Source organism: Procambarus clarkii, chromosome 76 (genome assembly GCF_040958095.1).
Source record: "Procambarus clarkii isolate CNS0578487 chromosome 76, FALCON_Pclarkii_2.0, whole genome shotgun sequence".
NCBI lineage: Eukaryota > Metazoa > Arthropoda > Malacostraca > Decapoda > Cambaridae > Procambarus > Procambarus clarkii.
Window position 1 is genome coordinate 19,608,840 of NC_091225.1, and position 23,725 is coordinate 19,632,564.

Sequence of the window (23,725 nt, forward strand, 5' to 3'; positions counted from 1 at the left end):
ACGCAGTTTCAAGTGTAGATATGATAGAGCTTGAGAATCTCAGGAAGCTGTACACCAGTTGATTGACGGTTGAGAGGCGGGGCCAAAGAGCCAGAGCTCAACCCCCCCCCCCCGGAAGCACAAATAGTTGAGTACACACACACACACACAGACACACACATACACACACACACACACACACACACACACACACACACACACACACACACACACACACACACACACACACACACACACACGCACACACGCACACACGGAACAGTATAATACACGTGCAATGTTCACTGATAATTAGAATTGTGTTTGCTACCTTCCCCAAAGGATGAACTCCAAGTAAACAGTCTCTGCTGGAATGGACTCTCTACTGGAACGGACTCTCTGCTGGAACGGACTCTCTGCTGGAACACCACACGGGGAACCTCACGCCTAATACGGAGCTTGGGAAAGCCTCTATCCTCGATCGAAATCTGGAGAAAGAATGTCTCTTGGGAGGTTGGGGGAGGTGTGTTCTGGAACGGAATCTTAAGAAGGGCGCTTCCTGGAACGAGGCCTCGTGTGGCCGCCTCGTCATCCACTCCAGCAGCATCAAGACCATCCACAGCGCCAGCCCTGATCTTGACAGACACTTGGTCAGAGACTGGGCCGCAGGGACATCAATCCCAGAAACTAACAACAGGTAGGCTACAGAATCAAGCGAGTCACCATGCTAGCGGAGAAATAAGTCACCAAGATACCATTGTTTTAAGACACCATGAGAACGGAACAGCATGTCAGTAAAGCTCACGTCACCAAGATAAAATGAACACGTCAGTCATCAGGGCAATTACAGCCCAGCTCCTGTGCCAGTTAAGTCCACTACGGGCTCACCATAGCCCGTGCCAGTTAAGTCCACTACGGGCTCACCATAGCCCGTGCTACTTGGAACTGTTTGTTCCCAGTAGCTGAATCTATATCATCATCATCTTCAGGGGCAAGAGAACACGTAAATCACGAGACCAACAGAGCACACATCACCCGCAGCGCACAAAAGAGGGCAGCAGAGCACATAAATCAACAACACAGCAGAGCACCTGCATAACTGATGAAGCAGAGCAGCCAAGCCATCAGATTAGCAAATCAAGAGACAAAACCATTAACTCACAAGGCAGAAGAGGCAGTAGCAGTTGATCCAGCGACTTCCCTGGAAAGTTGCTGGAATACGATCGCCGCTGTTGACAGGTCTACGGCCTTCGCTGCCAAACTGGAAACCCTTGATGGACAGCTTGCGAATGTATCACTCAACATCAATCACTCCAACGTAACAAATCCACGTGAGTTAGGGAGAGGGTGAGAGAGAGAGAGAGGACCATTCGCGACACCAGTCAGAGCGCTTGTGCTCATCCATCCGCCTCTACTCTGAGGAGTCCTTCACGCAACGTCTCCGGAAGCTGGTGTCGTCGGCCGCTAGGAAGTGAGTCAACGCAACAATGATTTTCAGGGTGGGTCCCTCCGTCTGTCTGTCTGTCGGTGCTGGATCTCATCTTAGCTAGCTCTGTCTGTGTGTGTCTGTCTGTCTCTCTCACTCTCCCCCTCTCTCTCCCTCTCCCCCTCCCCCTCCCCCTCTCTCTCCCCCTCCCCCTCTCTCTCCCTCTCCCCCTCTCTCTCCCTCTCCCCCTCTCTCTCCCTCTCCCTCTCTCTCCCTCTCTCTCTCCCTCTCCCTCTCTCTCCCTCTCTCTCCCCCTCTCTCTCCCTCTCTCTCCCTCTCTCTCCCTCTCTCTCCCTCTCTCTCCCTCTCCCTCTCTCTCCCTCTCCCTCTCTCTCCCTCTCCCTCTCTCTCCCTCTCTCTCCCTCTCCCTCTCTCTCTCTCTCTCCCTCCCCCTCCCCCTCCCTCTCTCTCCCTCCCCCTCCCCTCCCTCTCCCTCTCTCTCCCTCCCTCTCCCTCTCTCTCCCTCCCTCTCCCTCTCCCTCTCTCCCTCTCTCTCTCCCTCCCTCTCTCTCCCTCTCCCTCTCTCTCCCTCTCCCTCTCTCCCTCTCTCTCTGTGGCACGCCTCGAATCCGGAATTCTCTGTAACTAGCCGACATGTAACTATAAAGTGTGAACGATAGATGAAATGATTTATGTAATAATTTAAGATGAGGCCTGACAAAAGACCATTTGTACCCTCTGTAATACTTTTTTTTTGCGCTACCGCTCACAGGATGAGTATGGGGTGCACAATAAAACTAGCCGCGTCCGGCGTCACCAACCAAAATCGAAGTCGGACACATGATGCTTCAATATGATACCTGTAACTTATGAGCCGAATTGTGAGAACATGTTTCCTCCGTCATTTCGTGTTTAATATCCCCGGTGACAGCTGGCCGTGATGTTAAGCTGACAGGTGAAGAACTGAGAGTGGTGGACGGTGAGGGGGAAGAGCGGGAGAGGGGAAAGGGGGGTGAAGAGAAGAGAGGGGAGCAATGGAAGAGAGGAGAGGGGGACAACGGAAAAGAGTAGAGGTTTTGTGGGAAGCGGAGCAAGGGAGGGAGGGAAGGGAGGGGGGAGAGAGGGGGAGGGGAGAGAGAGGGGGAAAGAGAGGGGGGAAAGAGAGAGGGGGAAGAGAGAGAGGGAAGAGAGAGAAGGGGAGGGAGAGAGAGAGAGGGGGGAGAGGGGAGTAGAGGGGAGAGAGGGGGGGGAGACTTAGGGGGGAGGGAGGAGGGAGGAGGGGGGGCTTTCAGAGGAGAGCGATGGCAAAGTCCACAAAAGGAGTGGAGGAACACAACTAAAGAGACGACTAAGACACAAAAGGAAGGGGGGGGGAAGAAGAGAGAGAGAAAAACCAAATATAAAGAACCAACGTTAAAGAGAGACACAAAGAAAACGGAAGGCCCCACGAAAGAAGAAACCTCACAGGACAGAAAGAGAGAAACAGGGAAGGTGGTGGTGATAATAGGGAAGAGGGAGAGACGGAAGAGGGAGAGACGGAAGAGGGAGAGAGACGGAAAAGTCACCCAACCTGGGTGACACCAGGTGGACTTAAGTCCCTGATCTAATTTAAGAACCCTTAGTTGGCCCATATTCCATTGGACAAAAAGTCCCCTCCCCCCCCCCCTCGATAATCTAATATTTTTTTCCCGCTCCTTCTCCCCCACCAATGATCTTCATTTCCCCCGCCCCCTGCTCCTTTTCCCCGCCCCTGCTCCTTTTCCCTGCCCCCTGCCCATCTCCCCCCCCGACCCCCTGCTCCTTCTCCCCGCCCCCTGCCCATCTCCCCCCCGCCCCTGCGCCTTTTCCCTGCCCCCTGCTCATCTCCCCCCCCCACCCCCTGCTCCTTTTCCCCACCCCCTCCTCCTCTCCCCTACAAACAACGCCCACATCAATATTTCCACCTTCCTCCCACGCAATTCCTGCTCCCCACCACTCCCACGCTGTCGCTTCAGATTGAGCTACTCAGAACGAAGTGTCCCATGTAGCACGGGCTATGGTGAGCCCCGTAACTCCCACATTATTCCTGTTGCCTTATCCGGCATCATTCCCCTCCCATCAGACTGTTCGAGGGAGTGTGGTGTAGACAGCAACGCGAGGTTCACTTAATGTCACACGCTGTTAAATTTAAATTTTTTTAAATTTTGCCCCGAGGGGCGAGTGTATTGGGCAGCGTCACTCATCCTGTGAGTGAACACACCGCCATAGCAGAATGTACAACACTCCCCAATAGGAAGAAAACCCGCTATAATCCCATTTCATCTATTGTATATGAATTATAAAAGCAATTAGAGTTGAACAATATTACAAAATAAACCGTTATAGTTGTTTATATAAACAACATATATGTTATATATATAAATGTTTATATAGAGGTTATATAAACCTCCAGAGAAGTGTCAAGAGTGCAAGCGGTTTCTTAGGTGTTGGTGGAGGAAACTATCTATATCGCCTATGTCTATCTAAACGACTATATCTCCTATGTCTATCTAAACGACTATATCTCCTATGTCTATCTAAACGACTATATCTCCTATGTCTATCTAAACGACTATATCTCCTATGTCTATCTAAACGACTATATCTCCTATGTCTATCTAAACGACTATATCTCCTATGTCTATCTAAACGACTATATCTCCTATGTCTATCTAAACGACTATATCTCCTATGTCTATCTAAACGACTATATCTCCTATGTCTATCTAAACGACTATATCTCCTATGTCTATCTAAACGACTATATCTCCTATGTCTATCTAAACGACTATATCTCCTATGTCTATCTAAACGACTATATCTCCTATGTCTATCTAAACGACTATATCTCCTATGTCTATCTAAACGACTATATCTCCTATGTCTATCTAAACGACTATATCTCCTATGTCTATCTAAACGACTATATCTCCTATGTCTATCTAAACGACTATATCTCCTATGTCTATCTAAACGACTATATCTCCTATGTCTATCTAAACGACTATATCTCCTATGTCTATCTAAACGACTATATCTCCTATGTCTATCTAAACGACTATATCTCCTATGTCTATCTAAACGACTATATCTCCTATGTCTATCTAAACGACTATATCTCCTATGTCTATCTAAACGACTATATCTCCTATGTCTATCTAAACGACTATATCGCCTATGTCTATCTAAACGACTATATCTCCTATGTCTATCTAACCGTCTATATAGCCTCCAGCGGAGGTCCAGAGCATGGCCTAACCTTAACCTAACCTTCCTAGGCCTATATAGGAAGAGAGGCGTATATAACCCTTCCTAGGCATATATGTGCTAATATAGCACATATATGTGCTATATTAGGCCTTGGAATATTGAAATTGGGTTTATAGCTTTATTTTTAAAGGACTCGCTCTAAACTGAATAGTACTAAATTCTACTATCTAATTGTCAATTACGTGCGATGGTCCACAAAGGTACACAAAGTACTATCTAAACAACAAGATGAACAACCCAGCGGGTTTTCTTCCTATTGGGGAGTGTTGTACATGCTGCTATGGCGGTGTGTCCACTCACAGGATAAGGACTGCCCAATAAACTCGCCCCTCGGGGCAAAATTTAATTTACTATCTAAACAGGAGGATGGCTTGAAATATCAGTATGGAAAAATATATGACATATTACACGTGGAAAATAGTAGAGGAGCTGGTCCCAAACCTGCACACAGAAATAACACCACATGAGACCAGGAGGCATGGCAGGATGTGCAGAATACCCCCGTTGAAGAGTAGAGGTGCAACAGGTACTCTGAGAGAGAACTATCAACATCAGAGGCCCGAGACTGTTCAACACGCTTCCACTACACATAAGGGACATAACTGGCCGACCCCTCACAGTGTTCAAGAGAGAACTGGATAAACACCTCCAAAGGATACCTGATCAACCAGGCTGTGACTCATACGTCAGGCTGCGAGCAGCCGCGTCCAACAGCCTGGTGGACCAAACCATCAACAAGACCCCTATCCGAATCAACGCAACGCAAGATAAGGTATACAGGGTAAGAACGAAGATTAGGGAAGAAAAATGAACGAGGGGAGAGTGTGAGAGGGTGAAAGAGGGTGAGGGAAGTGTGTGAGAGGAGGAAGAGGGTGAGAGAGAGGAGGAAGAGTGAGAGAGAGGAGGAAGAGGGTGTGAAGTACACAGACTTGTACGCCATCGAACATGATAAACGACTGACTGTAGTATGTGGCCAAGCCCACATACTAACCACCACTGAGAAAGACATGACAAACACCCAGTCACACACACACACACACACACACACACACACACACACACACACACACACACACACACACACACACACACACACACACACACAACGTGGCGATGTGGTGGAGGCTGACTCCATACACAGTTTCAAGTGTAGATATGATAGAGCCCAATAGGCTCAGGAACCTGTACACCAGTTGATTGACAGTTGAGAGGCGGGACCAAAGAGCCAGAGCTCAACCCCTGCAAGCATAAATAGGAGAAAACCACACACACACACACACACACACACACACACACACACACACACACACAACGCGGCGATGTGGTGGAGGCTGACTCCATACAGTTTCAAGTGTAGATATGATAGAGCCCAGTAGGCTCAGGAACCTGTACACCAGTTGATTGACAGTTGAGAGGCGGGACCAAAGAGCCAGAGCTCAACCCCTGCAAGCATAAATAGGAGAAAACCACACACACACACACACACACACACACACACACACACACACACACACACACACACACACACACACACACACACACATGGATGGAAGCTTGAAACTCAGATGAGTCACAGAGATGTTAGGAAGTTTTCTTTTAGCGTGAGAGTAGTGGGGAAATGGAATGCACTTCAGGAACAGGTTGTGGAAGCAAATACTATTCATAATTTTAAAACCAGGTATGATAGGGAAATAGGACAGGAGTCATTGCTGTAAACAACCGATGCTCGAAAGGCGGGATCCAAGAGTCAATGCTCGATCCTGCAGACACAACTAGGTGAGTACAACTAGGTGAGTACACACACACACACACACACACACACACACACACACACACACACACACACACACACACACACACACACACACACACACACACACACACACACACACCCACCCACCCACCACAGCTCGGCGGAACGAACCTCTCCACACTCTCCCGAAAACCCCATGACACATCCTCTGCCTGCTAAAGGCCAAATGTTATTTTAAGTCAGTGATGAGTGTTTCATCACGACGCAACACGACAGGATATCCGTTAAACACTCAACAAATTTTGGGAAACGTTCAGAGGTATGCCACCAGACTAGTTCCAGAGATGAGAGGCAAGAGTTACTAGGCAAGGCTAAGGAAATTAAACATGAAGTGTGTCGCAAGTGAAAACACAATGAAACCTATATATATATATACCAGCGGATTGAAGGCCTGGAAGTAGGGGACCAGAGCCGGAGCTCAACCTCATAGCCCTTATAAACCAGCCTGTCCTAAGGTTTCCCAGCGTCAAGAAAATGGCGTACTAATGTGTCCTAAACTACTATCCCACCAGAGGAACCCAAACAGAATTTCGCGTTCCGCGGCCATTTTCTACTACGACAATTTTTTGACTTTGAGAAGAGTATGCGTTACAATGCGCCGTTGTTCTTTAAGGGGGACGGGTTCTATAACCCCACACAATGAACAAATTACACACAGAAATCACAATTGCGTGATGCATCAAATGAACAAATCCACAAGGGCCGTGACGAGGATTCGAACCTGCGTCCGAGAGCATCCCAGACGCTGCCTTAAATCGACTGAGCTACGACATGGTCAAAAGGAGTTGAAACCGAAGTTCAACTGAACTTATTGGATCCTGCAGCCTCTCCGAGGCACAAACCAGGGTTATAACCCACACCAACTTAACCCCACACAAACACCCACATATTCCCGTACCCAACTTTTGATGTACATATGTCTGGAGCCTTTGCATCCCCCACTCGGGCTGACTGGAGCCTGGCGATCGACCGCCTGGCGATCACTCTCTCTCGCCTCTCTGTCCGACGCTCGTGCCAGACACACGGACGCCAGACACACGGACGCCAGACACACGGATGCCAGACACACGGACGCCACAGACACACGAACGCCACAGACACACGAACGCCACAGACACACGAACGCCACAGACACACGGACGCTACAGACATACGGACGCCACAGACACACGGACGCCACAGACACACGAACGCCACAGACACACGAACGCCACACACACGAACGCCACACACACGAACGCCACAGACACGCGAACCCCAGACACACGAACCCCAGACACACGAACCCCAGACACACGAACCCCAGACACACGAACCCCAGACACACGAACCCCAGACACACGAACCCCAGACACAGTGGAATTCCTCTACCATGGCCCCAGCCACAGTCAGAGCAGACAACCATTCATATAATTGAAGGCTTAACAATTTAGTCGAGAGATTTTTAGAACGCAGTTTGGCCTCAACAAATAAAATGGGCTCCAGAAATGTTACACTCATTTTTCTTTCTTGAAAAGGATGTCTCAACATATTTACCGTTATCTTGAGGTTATCTTGAGATGATTTCGGGGCTTAGTGTCCCCGCGGCCCGGTCCTCGACCAGGCCTCCACCCCCAGGAAGCAGCCCGTGACAGCTGACTAACACCCAGGTACCTATTTTACCGCTAGGTAACAGGGGCATAGGGTTAAAGAAACTCTGCCCATTGTTTCTCGCCGGCGCCTGGGATCGAACCCAGGACCACAGGATCACAAGTCCAGCGTGCTGTCCGCTCGGCCGACCGGCGCCCAACGTGTTCATTTATTCTAACTTGAATATTCTGTCTGGAAGGAAGGAACTATCAGGGGGAAAGCGCCAAGCCATTACGACTATATAGCACTTGGAAGGGGTCAGGATAAGGATTTGGGATGGGACGGAGGGAAGGAATGGTGCCCAACCACTTCTGGACGGTCGGGGATTGAACGCCGACCTGCATGAAGCGAGACCGTCGCTCTACCGTCCAGTCCTGGAAACACTTCGTAACACTGTCTGGGATGCCTGGAATTCGTGTCTGGGATGCTCCCGGACGCAGGTTCGAATCCTCGTCACGGCCCTTGTGGATTTGTTCTTAACTTCGCAATTATCTCACAAACTTCCACAGTTGTCTCACGTATAGGAATTACTAACAAATAAATGGTTAATTTAGACCAAATTCTGAAAGTTGAATGGTGGCAAAAACATTATTAAATATTATTATAAAAATGGCAAAAACTCGAAATTTTACAAACACAATTATTCTCAGGACAAATCTAGAGCCTATAAAGCAGCGCCATAGGCCTAAACAGTCATTCCAGAGAGCTAAAGTTTAGAGAGTACATCCAGCGCGCGCGCACACACGCACACTATTTTTAATATTTACAATGGATACATAACACGGGCCATTATTAAAAAAAAAAACAAGAGGCCTATGCAAACATATTGTTTGTATGTTTGTTACTGTTTGCACAGAACACTGGACGCGTGATCCTGTGGTCCTGGGTTCGATCCCGGACGCCGGAGAGAAACGATGGGCAGAGTTTCTGTCACCCCGATGTCCCTGTTACCTAGCAGTAAATAGGTACCTGGGGGTTAGTCAGCTATCACGGGCTGCTTCCTGGAGGTAGAGGCCTGGTCGAGGACCGGGCCGCGGGGACACTAAGCCCCGAAATCATCTCAAGATACTGAAGCAAAATACCGTATAGGAAACTACCAGAGGTTACCTTACGGCTGGTTCCAAGGATCAACACCCCTGTGGCCCGGTCTCTAAGCCTTCCTGGAACGAGGACGTCTTCAAGAGAAAACGAACTTTTTCAAGTGCCGTGGTGGGTGTAGGCCTTGCGGGCCGCTCCAAGCAACAGCCTGTTGGACCAAACTCTCACAAGTCAAGCCTGGCCTCGGGCCGGGCTTGGGCAGTAGAACAACTCCCAGAACCCCATCAACCAGGTATATGTGGGCCTGCGGGCCGCTCCAAGCAACAGCCTGGTGGACCAAACTCTCACAAGTCAAGCCTGGCCTCGGGCCGGTCTTGGGCAGTAGAAGAACTCCCAGAACCCCATCAACCAGGTATATGTGGGCCTGCGGGCCGCTCCAAGCAACAGCCTGGTGGACCAAGCACTCACAAGTCAAGCCTGGCCTCGGGCAGGCTTGAGGAATAGAAGAACTCCCAGAACCCCATCAACCAGGTATATGTGGGCCTGCGGGCCGCTCCAAGCAACAGCCTGGTGGACCAAGCACTCACAAGTCAAGCCTGGCCTTGGGGTCAGGTTTGGGGAGTAGAAGAACTCTCAGAACCCCATCCAGGTACAATCCAGGTCCAGCGTGCGTGCAAATAACATCTTGCACATCCATAATCCCCCCAATAAAACATCTAAATTATTGAAACGGCTTAAAAATTGCTAAAAATGACACTTGATCAACCGGGCAACAGGAAGATTACTCCTCGAAACGCCATCAAGGTAACCTCAAGGTAGGCTACAGGAGCCGACATACCTGTGGGCGTAATTTGAAATTGAAAAAAAAATTAAAATAAATGTGGGATTTTTTTTTTCAACAACAGTAAGTTAAGGGTCCTGTGATAGGTTAGGTGGGCAGGAAATTCTCATAAAGTTTCAAAACGTTATGAAAAACGTTAATGTAAAGTGTCCTCTTATAACCTCTGCGCGTAAGCCGGACGACTCAAATAGAAAACGGAACAGAACGTCACTTTTGTGAGTCGATTTCATTTCAAATTACGTCCAAATTTAGCCATATCGCGCATACGAGCCAAAAGTGACGTTCTTTTTAGGAGGACGGGTTGGTGGGCGAGGCAGGTGGGGAAGGTGGGAGGGGGAGTTGGGGCAAAGTGACATGCAAACACCACCTGTTGGCCACTGTGGGGGAAGAGGAGGGAGGGAAAGAGAAGGGGAAGGAATAGAGAAAGCGGGGAAATAGTGGTGGGGGAAGTGGAGGGAGGGAAAGAGAAGGGGAAGGAATAGAGAAAGCGGGGAAATAGTGGTGGGGGAAGAGGAGGGAGGGAAAGAGAAGGGGAAGGAATAGAGAAAGCGGGGAAATAGTGGTGGGGGAAGATCAAGATGATAACCTATTTCAAGACTTCCCCCTAAACATTGAAGCAGTGCATTCAGATGCCTCACACTGCCCCCAATACTCGAGCAATTTCCTCCTGATAAGCTGGTGCGGAACAGTTAGGCATTATGTGGGGGAGCAGAGTTGACATCCTCAGCCTAGATCAGTGGTGGTGGTTACCGCTGCCACCACCGCAAGTGACGGCCACAGCAAGAGGATGGGGGTAGTGGGAGGAGTGGTGGTTGTGGTGGATGTTACCACAACAACCACTACCACCATCGCTAAGATGAGTCAACCTTGCATACAATTCCACCAATGACCGGAAACCAGTTTCCTGTTGACGGCGCGGCTGCGTCACTCCTGCTGTCGACCAAGCCACCTCACCCGTCACTCCTGTCAACCAAACCACCTCACTCGCCACTCCTGTCAACCAAACCACCTCACCCGTCACTCCTGTCAACCAAGTCACCTCACCCGTCACTCCTGTCAACCAAACCACCTCACCCGTCACTCCTGTCAACCAAGCCACCTCACCCGTCACCCCTGTCAACCAAGCCACCTCACCCATCACTGGTGTCGTCATTCAGAGGGGCAAATGCCCCCCTCCCCACCCAACCCGATCTCTCAACCATAACTCCTAATTGTTCTATGAAACAATTACATCACATTCCGGATTAAAAATGCCCCCAACGTCAAAAAATATTATCAAAAATATCGCAGCGGCTCGCAAAACTGAGGGGCTGGTTCTATTCCCGGGTCCTGGGTTAAAAACGGAGCTTCGGGTCAACTGACTACATCATTTTTCAGACGTTGTGACGACTCGAGAGGACAAGGGGGGGGGGGCGGCTAACGTACGAGCCACAGCCTGGTTGGTCAGTTTTATCCTTTGGGAGGTGGTTAGCAAGGCTTCCTTTGGGAGGTGGTTAGCAAGGCTTCCTTTGGGAGGTGGTTATCAAGGCTTCCTTTGGGAGGTGGTTAGCAAGGCTTCCTTTGGGAGGAGGTTAGCAAGGCTTCCTTTGGGAGGTGGTTAGCAAGGCTTCCTTTGGGAGGTGGTTAGCAAGGCTTCCTTTGGGAGGAGGTTATCAAGGCTTCCTTTGGGAGGAGGTTAGCAAGGCTTCCTTTGGGAGGTGGTTAGCAAGGCTTCCTTTGGGAGGTGGTTAGCAAGGCTTCCTTTGGGAGGTGGTTAGCAAGGCTTCCTTTGGGAGGAGGTTATCAAGGCTTCCTTTGGGAGGAGGTTAGCAAGGCTTCCTTTGGGAGGCGGTTATCAAGGCTTCCTTTGGGAGGAGGTTAGCACGTCTTCCTTTGGGAGGAGGTTAGCAAGGCTTCCTTTGGGAGGCGGTTAGCAAGGCTTCCTTTGGGAGGCGGTTATCAAGGCTTCCTTTGGGAGGTGGTTATCAAGGCTTCCTTTTGGTTGTTGTTAAAGATTCACTACCTGGAACCAAGTTCCAAGTAGCACGGGCTATGGTGAGCCCGTAATTCCTTTTGGACGAGGAGAGAGGTCGGCCATTTGTGTCCTTAATTAAGTTAAGAGCGAGAGTGTTGAACCAATCCGTCATCTTATTTATTACGTCGCTTTTCGCTCGTATGTGCAACTCAGGCTAAAAAAAATCGACGTAATTCAAAATGGAAATTTTCCAATTAAATTTTGGAATATTTTTGTTTCCCAAAAACAGCACGTTAAGGGTCCTATGGAAGGTTAAGAGGGCAGGAAGTTCTCCTAAGGGAACCGGTCGGCCAAGCGGACAGCACGCTGGACTTGTGATCCTGTGGTCCTGGGTTCGATCCCAGGTGCCGGTGAGAAACAATGGGCAGAGTTTCTTTCACCCTATGCCCCTGTTACCTAGCAGTAAAATAGGTACTTGGGTGTTAGTCAGCTGTCACGGGCTGCTTCCTGGGGGTGGAGGCCTGGTCGAGGACCGGGCCGCAGGGACACTAAAGCCCCGAAATCATCTCAAGATAACCTCAAGATAGAAGAAGGGTTCAAAACGTTATGGAAAAACTTTAAATTAAAGTTCCGCTCCTAATCAAACAGCCTAAGCCAGAGGCCCCAAAACAGAAAACGGGGCAGTATGTCACTTTCGCCAGCCGATTTCACTTTGAATTACGTCGATTTTTAGTCTGAGTGCGCAACCCGTTCTCGCACTTGCTTACTGTCAATATTGGCTTATTTAATAAGTGCATATGTGACATACTAATTGATTGTGAATATTTTAGTTTACCTTGAAAAGCTTCATAGAAAACACCGACCTCACCTAACCTTCTTAGTATGTTAAGATAAGCATCTTATTGCTTCTTAAACATACTAAGAAGGTGCGGGTACCATCCCGTCTGCCAGAGAAGATGCGGGTACCATCCTGTCTGCCAGAGAAGATGCGGGTACCATCCCGCCTGCAAGAGAAGGTGCGGGTACCATCCCACCTACAAGAGAAGGTGCGGGTACCATCCCACCTACAAGAGAAGGTGCGGGTACCATCCCACCTACAAGAGAAGGTGCGGGTACCATCCCACCTACAAGAGAAGGTGCGGGTACCATCCCACCTACAAGAGAAGGTGCGGGTACCATCCCACCTACAAGAGAAGGTGCGGGTACCATCCCGCCTGCAAGAGAAGATGCGGGTACCACCCCACCTACAAGAGAAGATGCGGGTACCACCCCGCCTGCAAGATATCAACCAGCCAACTCGTTCACACCACATAATCCTCTCTTTGTAATGTTGTCTAGGTTCCAGCCGGGGAAAGGGGGCGGCGTGGGGGAGATATCAGATCCCCCCCCTCGAGGCCTTATCTATATACACACTAATATATCAACCCAACCCCCGGGGGTTGAAAATTGCTCAATGCTGTAACGCCCTGATGCAATACTGACCAAAAGTGGACTAACCCGTCACACCGCGGGAGAATTCAGGCGCAATACACGCAAAAAATAATTAGTAATGAGTGGGTAGATTAGAGGAACAGGATGCACAGTCAAGGTGAAGACAGTGGAGGCAGTATGCATGTGCCAGTTGCGTCTTCACGTGGGTAGGAGTGAGAGGCTGAGATCTGGGGTTTCTCTAGCCCATAAACCCCCCCCCCCCTACCCCTTCTGGGGCTACTCCCGCGAGGATCCCCTTCCCACCTGGCATGTCTCAAAGACAAGATCCTCCCCTGCTTCCCTCATTAGGGAGGTAACTTATGTAAGAATATAGTCTTTCTCAGTGAGAGACTCCTTACTTTCCCTCTCTGGGTGCCTGCTTGCCTTAATGAGAGACTCCTAAGCCATACCGCTGAAGACACCAAAGTTCTAATATGAATTCCTCCGTCTCTGATCTAATACATCATGATGCTCTTCCCACCATGAAGAGGGCTTCTGGTTCATGAGGGTTCCAGAAGCTATCATGAGGAGGGTTCATGAAGGTTCCAGAAGCCCTTATGAGGGCTCATGAGGGCTCCAGAAGCCCTTATGAGGGTTCATGAGGGCTCCAGAAGCCCTTATGAGGGCTCATGAGAGCTCCAGAAGCCCTTATGAGGGCTCATGAGGGCTCCAGAAGCCCTTATGAGGGCTCCAGAAGCCCTTATGAGGGCTCATGAGGGCTCCAGAAGCCCTTATGAGCGGCCCGGTCACCGACCAGGCCTCCTCGTTGCTAGACTGGTCAACCCAGGCTGTTGGACGCGGCTGCTCGCAGCTCATCTCATGATGAGTTTGGATGAGATCAGTTTGGGATGAGTGGCGCTGCCCAATAAACTCGCCCCTCGGGGCAAAATTAAAACAAAATTTAATGCTAACACATTGAGCTGTTCCTATGTGCAGAATCATCATTTGCTATAGGTACCTTTACTGCAGTTACACGCTTCGTGTGCTGCTATGGCGGTGTGTGTGTATGTGTATGTATATGTGTGCATGTGTATATATAAATGTCCGTTCACAGGATGAGCGACTGCCCCATAAACCAGCCCTCCGGAGCAAAATAAAAAATTAATGGGGCTTGGTAACCCTTATGGAGATTCTGGCTCATGGAGCCCCCAGCCGCAGGAATGGGGCGTTTCTCCATACCGTAGCTTTTAAGATTATAAATAAGGGGGGGTAGGGAGGGGTAGGTGAAGTACCTTTGCACCCCAGAAGAACACCCCACCCGCGGCCTGGTCGACGACCGGGCCGCGGGGACACTAAGCCCCGGAAGCACCTCAAGGTAACCTCAAAGTAACCCCATATTCCTTGATACTGGCGGAAGGTTTGCAACGGAGGCCAAAGGGGCTAGAGAAGTTGCAACCCTTTGTAGGGGACTACAAAAGGGGGTGAAGAATTCATTCCAACAGAGGGGGGGGGAGAGGGTAGTGATCCAACGTCTTAACTACCCTTGCAACCCAACGACCAGCCGGTACTAACGAGGGGGGTCGGCCCTATCGCTGCCTCAACAAGGCCACTGATGGGCCACAGAGAGAGGGGGGGGGGGGTGGTGGGGGGAAGGGGCAGCTATCAACGACCCCCCTCCCCCCTCACCCTCACCATCCCCTACAGTGCCTACTCTGTTTAGCTTCACCGTCCTATCCTGCTACCTTCATCTCCTCTTCATAACCTCTCTACCCCGCCTTCCACGAGCAGAGAATGAAGAGGAGGGAGGGGGGAAAGGGGGAGGGGGGAAAGGGGGAGGGGGGGAAAGGGGGAGGGGGAAAGGGGGAGGGGGGGAGGGGGGGAAGGGGGGAAAGGGGGAGAAAAAATTGAAGAAGGGAGAGAAAGAGAGAGGAGAAAGACACAAAGGGGAGAAGAGAGAGGAAAAAGACACAAAGGGGAGAAGAGAGAGGAGAAAGACACAAAGGGGAGAAGAGAGAGGAGAAAGACACAAAGGGGAGAAGAGAAAGAAATGAGAGAATAGGGTGATAGGGAAGGAAAAGAGGAATATAAATGGGTTGAGAAAGAAGCAGGAAATGGTTCTGGATTGTACCTGAATGGAGTTCTGAGAGTAGTTCTACTCCCCCAGACCCGGCCCCGAGGCCAGGCTTGACCTCTGGAGAGCTTGATCCACCAGGCTGTTGCTTGGACCACATATCCACCACAGCCCGGTTGATCCGGCACTTCTTGAAGAAAACTATCCAGTTTTCTCTTGAAGACGTCCACGTTTGTGTGGTTTGAGAAGGCGAGTGTATAGGAGAAGAGGAAGAGATGGAACGGGAGGAGGGTGAGAAGGGAAAGGAGAAGGAAGAGTAAGACAAGGCGATGACTAAGGCAACGGATTCCTACCCTATTAAGGGCAACGAGGCTTACCCTCGGACAAGGGTAGCGGGTTTACAAGGGTGTTAGTTACAGGGGGGTCAGGTCACCCCCAACACACGCCAGGGCTCCCCCCCACCCCAAGGGAGCCCCCCCTACAGGAGTGCCACACACACGCGCACACACACACACTCAAGTGCTGGCACCGGTTGGCACTCCTCCCCCCTTCAGGATAACTAGAGGGGGAGGAGGGGTAGGGGGGGAGGCTGGATAGGTTATACACTAATTTTACACGAGAGACTGAACAAAAAATACAGGAACTGAGAAGTTTCTATGCTCCATTTGGCAGTGTATGAGAGTATGGCGCGCACACACACACACACACACACACACACACACACACACACACACACACACACACACACACACACACATTGATGTGGTGGAGGCTGACTCCATATACAGTTTCAAATGTAGATATGATAAAAGCCCAATAGGCTCAGGAACCTGTACACCTGTTGACTGACGGTTGAGAGGTGGGACCAAAGAGCCAAAGCTCAACACCCGCAAGCACAACTAGGCGAGTACACACACCAATCGAGTATAACCATGGCTGTTAGAAGAAGCAGCACAGGCCCTCAGCATACCTCTAGCGCTAATCTTAATTAACAACCTAACAAGGGGTTGGGGGAATTGCCCAACTGCTGGAAGAAGGCAAATGTAGTGCCAATCTACAAGACGGGAGATAGATAAGAAGCACTTAACAGGCCAGTGTCACTCACAAGTATCCTTTACAAAGTACTTGAAAGACTTATAAGGCTAAGGCTAGTTGCACACCTAGAAAGAATTGAGTTTGTAACTAAACAATAACACAACTTTAGAGGAGGGAAATCATACCTGACGAACCTCCTGAAGTTTCATGATTAAGGTTATCTTGAGGTTATCTTGAGATGATTTCGGGGCGTTAGTGTCCCCGCGGCCCGGTCCTCGACCAGGCCTCCACCCCCAGGAAGCAGCCAGTGACAGCTGACTAACACCCAGGTACCTATTTTACTGCTAGGTAACAGGGGCATAGGGTGAAAGAAACTCTGCCCATTGTTTCTCGCCGGCGCCAGGGATCGAACCCAGGACCACAGGATCACAAGTCCAGCGTGCTGTCCGCTCGGCCGACCGGCTCCTTAAGGCAACGAAAATAAGACAATAAGGATAGGCAGATTGCATATTTCTGAACTGCCAAAAAGCCTTTGATACAGTACCACACAGGAGGTTACTATACAAACTTGAGAGGCAGGAGGGAGTAGGCGGCAACGCATTAACATGGGTAAGGAATTACCTAACAGACAGGTGTCAGAGAGTGACAGTGAGGGGCGAGGACTCTGACTGGCGTAGAGTAACAAGCGGGGTGCCGCAATGATTGGTGCTGGGACCCATACTCTTTCATTTATGTAAACGACTTGACTGCAGGTGTTGAATCTTATATGTCAATGTTTGCAGAAAATGCAAAACTAATGAGGATTGAGACAGATGAGGATTGTAAGGGCTGGTCCGAGAAATGGCTGCTAGATTTCAACATCAGCAAGTGTAAGGTGATGGAAATGGGATCAGGAACCAGGAGACCGAAAGGCCAATACTTGACGGGAAACTACCTGACCAAATCGACTAGAGAAACGGATCTGGGAGTGGACATATCCAAAGTGGGAGTGGATAACACCAAACTTAACTCCAGAGGCTCATATAAGTAGAATAATGTCGGCGATGAGTCACAATAACGTGGCTAAATTATGTTAACCAGACCACACACTAGAAGGTGAAGGGACGACGACGTTTCGGTCCGTCCTGGACCATTCTCAAGACAATTGACTTGAGAATGGTCCAGGACGGACCGAAACGTCGTCGTCCCTTCACCTTCTAGTGTGTGGTCTGGTCAACAAAATAGAATAACGTCAGCCGCATACTCTACTCTGGCAAAAGTCAGAATATCCTTCAGAAACCTGAGTAAGGAGGCTTTTAGATCACTGTATACCGCCTATGTGAGGCCAGTCTTAGAGTATGCCGCACCATCCTGGAGCCCCATCTAAAAAAAACACACAAGGAAGCGCGAAAAACAGCAGACGTTTGCAACGAGAGACTTCCCAGAGCTGCGAGGGATGAGGCACGAAGAGTGACTGAAAGCGCCAAACCTGGTTTACATATTTGACACTTTTTGTCTAGTACCGGAAATAAGAGACCAGAGGCCAGATTCACGAAGCACTTACGCAAGCACTTACAAACCTGTACATCTTTTCTCAATTTCTGGCGGCTTTGTTTACAATTATTAAACAGTTAATGAGCTCCGAAGCACCAGGAGGCTGTTTATAACAATAACAACAGTTGATTGGCAAGTTTTCACGCTTGTAAACTGTTTAATAAATGTAACCAAAGCCGTTAAAGATCGAGGAAAGATGTACACGTTCGTAAAATACTCGTGTAACCGCTTCGTGAATCTCGCCCCTGGGTTTTCTTGTGGCGACTGATCGGCTAGGTTGTTAATTGTGGCGGCTTGCAGGCCCTTATAAATACGTTAACTTGCTTGTCGTTAACACAAGAGTTAATATAAACAGGCGAATGATCAATCATGGCTTCTGCTCCATTGCTGGCAAGCCACCCAAGTATGGTGGAAGAAAGAAACTATCAGGGGGAAAGCGCCAAGCCATTACGACTATATAGCACTGGGAAGGGGTCAGGATAAGGATTTGGGATGGGACGGGTAGAAAGGAATTGCACCCAACCACTTGGACGGTCGGGGATTGAACGCCGACCTGCATGAAGCGAGACCTGGCCACACATCCCTGCACACCTTAACCACAACACCTAGTGCGACACCTCACACTCTGCACCATCCCCCAGCAGCTGCAGCAGGAGGACGCCGCGCCACCAGCAGACAGCAGCTACAATGAACCAATTTGCCGCGCGCGCTGTGATGAAGCACCCTGCAGGAGGGCCATGATTGCCTGCTGGAGGGCCAGCAGGCCGGGTAGCAGGGAAGGTGGAGGGCCAGCAGGCCAGGCAGGAGGGAGGGTAGAGGACCAGCAGGCCAGGCAGGAGGGAGGGTGGAGGGCCAGCAGGCCAGGCAGCAGGGAAGGTGGAGGGCCAGCAGGCCAGGCAGGAGGGAGGGTGGAGGGCCAGCAGGTTATTAGATGATCAACACTCACAACAATACAGAGCGTGTAAAGTCCGCACTACAATCTCTAAACTAGGGGGAATACATCAATACAGAGAACATATACAATAAGCATAGAACATATACAACACACTATAAAACATCTAAGTTATTAGCACCGTCTCAAAGCTCTCAAAATATACTATCTGGAAAGGAGACGAGAGATAATATATACATGGAAGATACTTGAAGGCCAGGTCCCAAACTTTCACAGTAGAATAACAACATACTGGAGCGAAAGGTACGGAAGGAAATGCAAAATAGAACCAGCGAGGAGTAGAGGTGCCATAGGCACAATCAGAGAACACAGAACATCAGAGGTCCACAGCTATTCAACACCCTCCCAGGAAGCATTGGAAACAGTGCTGGAACAAAGGTGGAGGTATTCAAGAGGCACTTAGATAAGTTCTTGCAAGAAATGCCGGACCAACCAGGCTGTAGTGGATATATGGGCCTGAGGGCCGCTACAAGCAACAGCCTGTTGGACCAAGTTACCACAAGTCGAGCGGCCTCGGAGAGAATAAGAACTCCGGAAACCCTCTCCAGGTATCTTCCAGGCATGCCAAGATAACCCATTGGATGAGGATAAGCCAAGTACGCACATATGGAAGTTGAGTGAGGGTAAGGACACGACCCAACAAGTTAAAGATGATACCTGGTTGATACCTGGTTGATGGGGTTCTGGGAGTAGTTCTACTCCCCAAGCCCTGCCCGAGGCCAGGCTTGACTTGTGAGAGTTTGGTCCACCAGGCTGTTGCTTGGAGCGGCCCGCAGGCCCACATATACCTGGTTGATGGGGTTCTGGGAGTTGTTCTACTCCCCAAGCCCTGCCCGAGGCCAGGCTTGACTTGTGAGAGTTTGGTCCACCAGGCTGTTGCTTGGAGCGGCCCGCAGGCCCACATATACCTGGTTGATGGGGTTCTGGGAGTTGTTCTACTCCCCAAGCCCAGCCTGAAGCCAGGCTTGACTTGTGAGAGTTTGGTCCACCAGGCTGTTGCTTGGAGCGGCCCGCAGGCCCACATATACCTGGTTGATGGGGTTCTGGGAGTTCTTCTACTCCCCAAGCCCGGCCCGAGGCCAGGCTTGACTTGTGAGAGTTTGGTCCACCAGGCTGTTGCTTGGAGCGGCCCGCAGGCCCACATATACCTGGTTGATGGGGTTCTGGGAGTTGTTCTACTCCCCAAGCCCTGCCCGAGGCCAGGCTTGACTTGTGAGAGTTTGGTCCACCAGGCTGTTGCTTGGAGCGGCCCGCAGGCCCACATATACCTGGTTGATGGGGTTCTGGGAGTTGTTCTACTCCCCAAGCCCAGCCTGAAGCCAGGCTTGACTTGTGAGAGTTTGGTCCACCAGGCTGTTGCTTGGAGCGGCCCGCAGGCCCACATATACCTGGTTGATGGGGTTCTGGGAGTTCTTCTACTCCCCAAGCCCGGCCCGAGGCCAGGCTTGACTTGTGAGAGTTTGGTCCACCAGGCTGTTGCTTGGAGCGGCCCGCAGGCCCACATACCCACTCGGAAGCTATTGGAAGCCAACATCACAAGGAATACAAGACAGGGAAACAAACTAATATTTGTTTTATCATACAGGAATCCAAACCCAGCCAGCAACGTGGCCGCGATCAAATCTCAAATTTGATGTCAGAAATGAGCTAGAAATCCTTATTGGGGTGCTACGAGGGTGAGGACCAAGACCCATACCTCTGGGGTGATGTGAGGAATGCGACTTTCACCCCTGGGGAAGAGGGTGAAGCAGTAATATAAGCAGCCACGCCCACCTGCTGCCGCCAGTGTTCAACACTGTCAAGATGAACAGCTGCTGCTGCTGCTGCTATTGACGCTGCTGTTGCCGCTGCTTCTGCTGCCGCTGCTTCTGCTGCTACTGCTGCTGCTTCTACTGCTGCTGCCGCTGCTTCTACTGCTGCTGCTTCTACTGCTGCTGCTGCTGCTGCTTCTGCTGCTGCTGCTGCTTCTGCTGCTATTGACGCTGCTGCCGCTGCTTCTGCTGCTGCTGCCGCTGCTGCCCCCTCTCTCCACTGCTTGCTCTACAACACATATCACTTCACCCTTTACCTGACCTTGCCTTGATTCCCGGGGTCTAGGCTCCCCCGCGGCCCGGTCTCTGACCAGGGCTTCCTGGTTGATGGGTCTGGGCAATCAGGCTGTTTGGACGCGGCTGCTCGCAGCCTGACGTATGAATCACAGCCTGGTTGATCACGTATCCTTTGGTGGTGTGTATGCATACCGTTACCTGTACTACTTACTCTTATAAAAATTCCAATGTTCAGTTTTGGAGGCCTGGTCGAGGACCGGGCCGCGGGGACGCAAAGCCCCGAAATCATCGCAAGATCGCCTACAAAGGATGATACGGTTCTATAATTTGTGTCATAGTGTATGTCAGATTATATTTGATAAATTTGTCAGGCGCGCTATCCACCAGGCTACCTCGTAGCCTGGTGGATAGCGCGCAGGACTCGTAATTCTGTGGCGCGGGTTCGATTCCCGCACGAGGCAGAAACAAATGGGCAAAAGTTTCTTTCACCCTGAATGCCCCTGTTACCTAGCAGTAAATAGGTACCTGGGTGTTAGTCAGCTGTCACGGGCTGCTTCCTGGGGGTGGAGGCCTGGTCGAGGACCGGGCCGCGGGGAAATCATCTCAAGATAACCTCAAGATAATTAGGTTATTAATTATATATTGCCTCTAAGACTAACAAAAAATATATAATTTTAATTGATTTCATAAGTCTATTCTTCACTATTAATTTCATCTATACGCGGAACTAAAGTTCCAAGCAGCACGGGCTATGGTGATCCCGTAGGGAACTTTTAACTGTTACGTATGTTATTCAATTTATATTAGGGCTTTTCTCTCTGCTGCTCACCTGGTTGGGGGTCAAGCACTGGAACAATCCGGAACACATTGTTACGTTGTTGTTTAAGATTCGCTGCTTGGAACAAAAAGTTCCAAGTAGCACGGGCTATGGTGAGCCCGTAGTGTGTTTGACATACATTGTTAAGTTTACAGCGTCTAAGGTTAACTGCTCTCCAATTGTTCACCTCCTCAATCCTGAGGTGACGGTAGCTTCATGCAGGTCGGCGTTCAATCCCCGACCGTCCAAGTGATTGGGCACCATTCCTTTCCCTCCGTCCCATCTCAAAACCTTATCCTGACTCCTTCCAAGTGCTATACAATCGTCGTTGTTTTCGATTTAGCTACTCAGAACGAAGTGTCCATGTAGCACGGGCTATGGTGACCCCGTAATATACAGTCGTAATGGCTTGGGGCTTTATCCCATTCTATCCCTCCCTGTGCTTCAAACCTCTCCCCCTTCCCCTCCCCCCACTCATGGGGTGGTTAACCCCCCACAGACGCCCCCTTTGTTAACACCAAGGCGGTTCCTCGATGCAACCCCACAAGGATGCTTCGAGTGGACTCTTCAGCCAAGTAGAGGGGTTCTATTTCTCACATTGAGAGGGGCGTGGGCGTGCGGGTGTGTGGGCCAGGCGGTCGAGGGCGGCGTGGGCGTACTGAGGGTGTCGGTCGAGAGGGTGGAATGGACGCAACGGGCTGGTTGATACCTGGTTGATGGGGTTCTGGGAGTTCTTCTACTCGCCAAGCCCGGCCCGAGGCCAGGCTCGACTTGTGAGAGTTTGGTCCACCAGGCTGTTGCTTGGAGCGGCCCGCAGCAGGCCCACATACCCACCAGAGCCCGGCTGATCCGGAACTTCTTTTAGAAAACAGTCCAGTTTTCTCTTGAAGATGTCCACGGTTGTTCCGGCAATATTTCTTATAGTCGCTGGGAGGACGTTGAACAACCGCGGACCTCTGATGTTTATACAGTGTTCTCTGATTGTGCCTATGGCGCCTATGGCACCTATGGCACTAAATACCTTCGACTGAGTCAATCTATATAACAACAATGTGGTAGCCTAATTAACAATATTTTAAAAGTAGTAACAGGTTGGATAACAAGAACCTTTCACACTAGAGATGCTATACCGATGATGATACTTTTCAAAACGCTAGTGCTCTCTAGAGTGGAGTACTGCTGCACAATGACGGCCCCTTTCAAAGCTGGAGAAATTGCTGACCTGGAGAGCGTGCAGAGATCCTTTACTGCTAGAATCCACTCAGTAAAACATCTAAACTACTGGGACCTACTAAAGTGCCTAAATCTGTATTCTCTGCACACAGAAATAACACCACATGAGACCAGGAGGCATGGCAGGATGTGCAGAATACCCCCGTTGAAGAGTAGAGGTGCAACAGGTACTCTGAGAGAGAACTATCAACATCAGAGGCCCGAGACTCTAGGAACTAGGCTCTAGACTCTAGACTCTAGACTCTCTAGGCTCTAGGCTCTAGAACTAGGAACTCTAGACTCTAGGAGCTAGGAACTAGTAATAGAGTAAGTGAATAACATTGCAAGCCGGAAGAAAGCAGAAATTCCCTTAGGATATTACAGGCACATAATCAGTGTATAAATCAAGTAACTGGCAACCAGTGACATCCTGGTTGCCCATCCTGCCCCCGACCTGGGACAAACAACGGTCAACTGGACGGTCCCAAGACGACCATATTTTCTCCACAAGGCGATAAGTACCCCCACATAAACTTGAACAAATAAACATATGTAATATTATAAATATACTGGATACATATTATATATACATACATATAATACTTAAATATATGCATATATTATTATAACATCACAAACCCAACATGGAGGTGTGTGGAGGCTGCCTTAAGTCACTTCG

At 50.0% G+C, this 23,725-nt stretch overlaps 3 protein-coding genes across 12 annotated transcripts in view; 2 read left to right on the forward strand and 1 right to left on the reverse strand.

Annotated features, from left to right (window-relative positions):
* LOC123771456 (fasciclin-2) overlaps positions 1-23,725 on the reverse strand; it is a 244,507-nt gene that overhangs the window by 119,067 nt on the left and 101,715 nt on the right. The window contains exon 1 of one of the 10 annotated variants that reach the window (XM_045763990.2): positions 1,142-1,392. The exons of the other annotated variants lie outside the window; for them this stretch is intronic. The gene's annotated coding sequence lies outside the window, so the exon portion shown is untranslated. Of the gene's footprint in view, positions 1-1,141; positions 1,393-23,725 lie in introns of those variants that run through there. 10 annotated transcript variants of the gene reach the window in all.
* LOC138357203 (uncharacterized) lies at positions 1,082-4,692 on the forward strand. Its single transcript, XM_069313856.1, has 2 exons — positions 1,082-1,297; positions 3,868-4,692. The coding sequence occupies exons 1-2, from the start codon at positions 1,082-1,084 to the stop codon at positions 4,690-4,692; spliced, it is 1,041 nt and encodes a 346-aa protein (XP_069169957.1).
* Positions 12,925-13,296, forward strand: LOC123771564 (uncharacterized). The gene has a single exon (XM_045764158.2). The coding sequence runs from the start codon at positions 12,925-12,927 to the stop codon at positions 13,294-13,296; it is 372 nt and encodes a 123-aa protein (XP_045620114.2).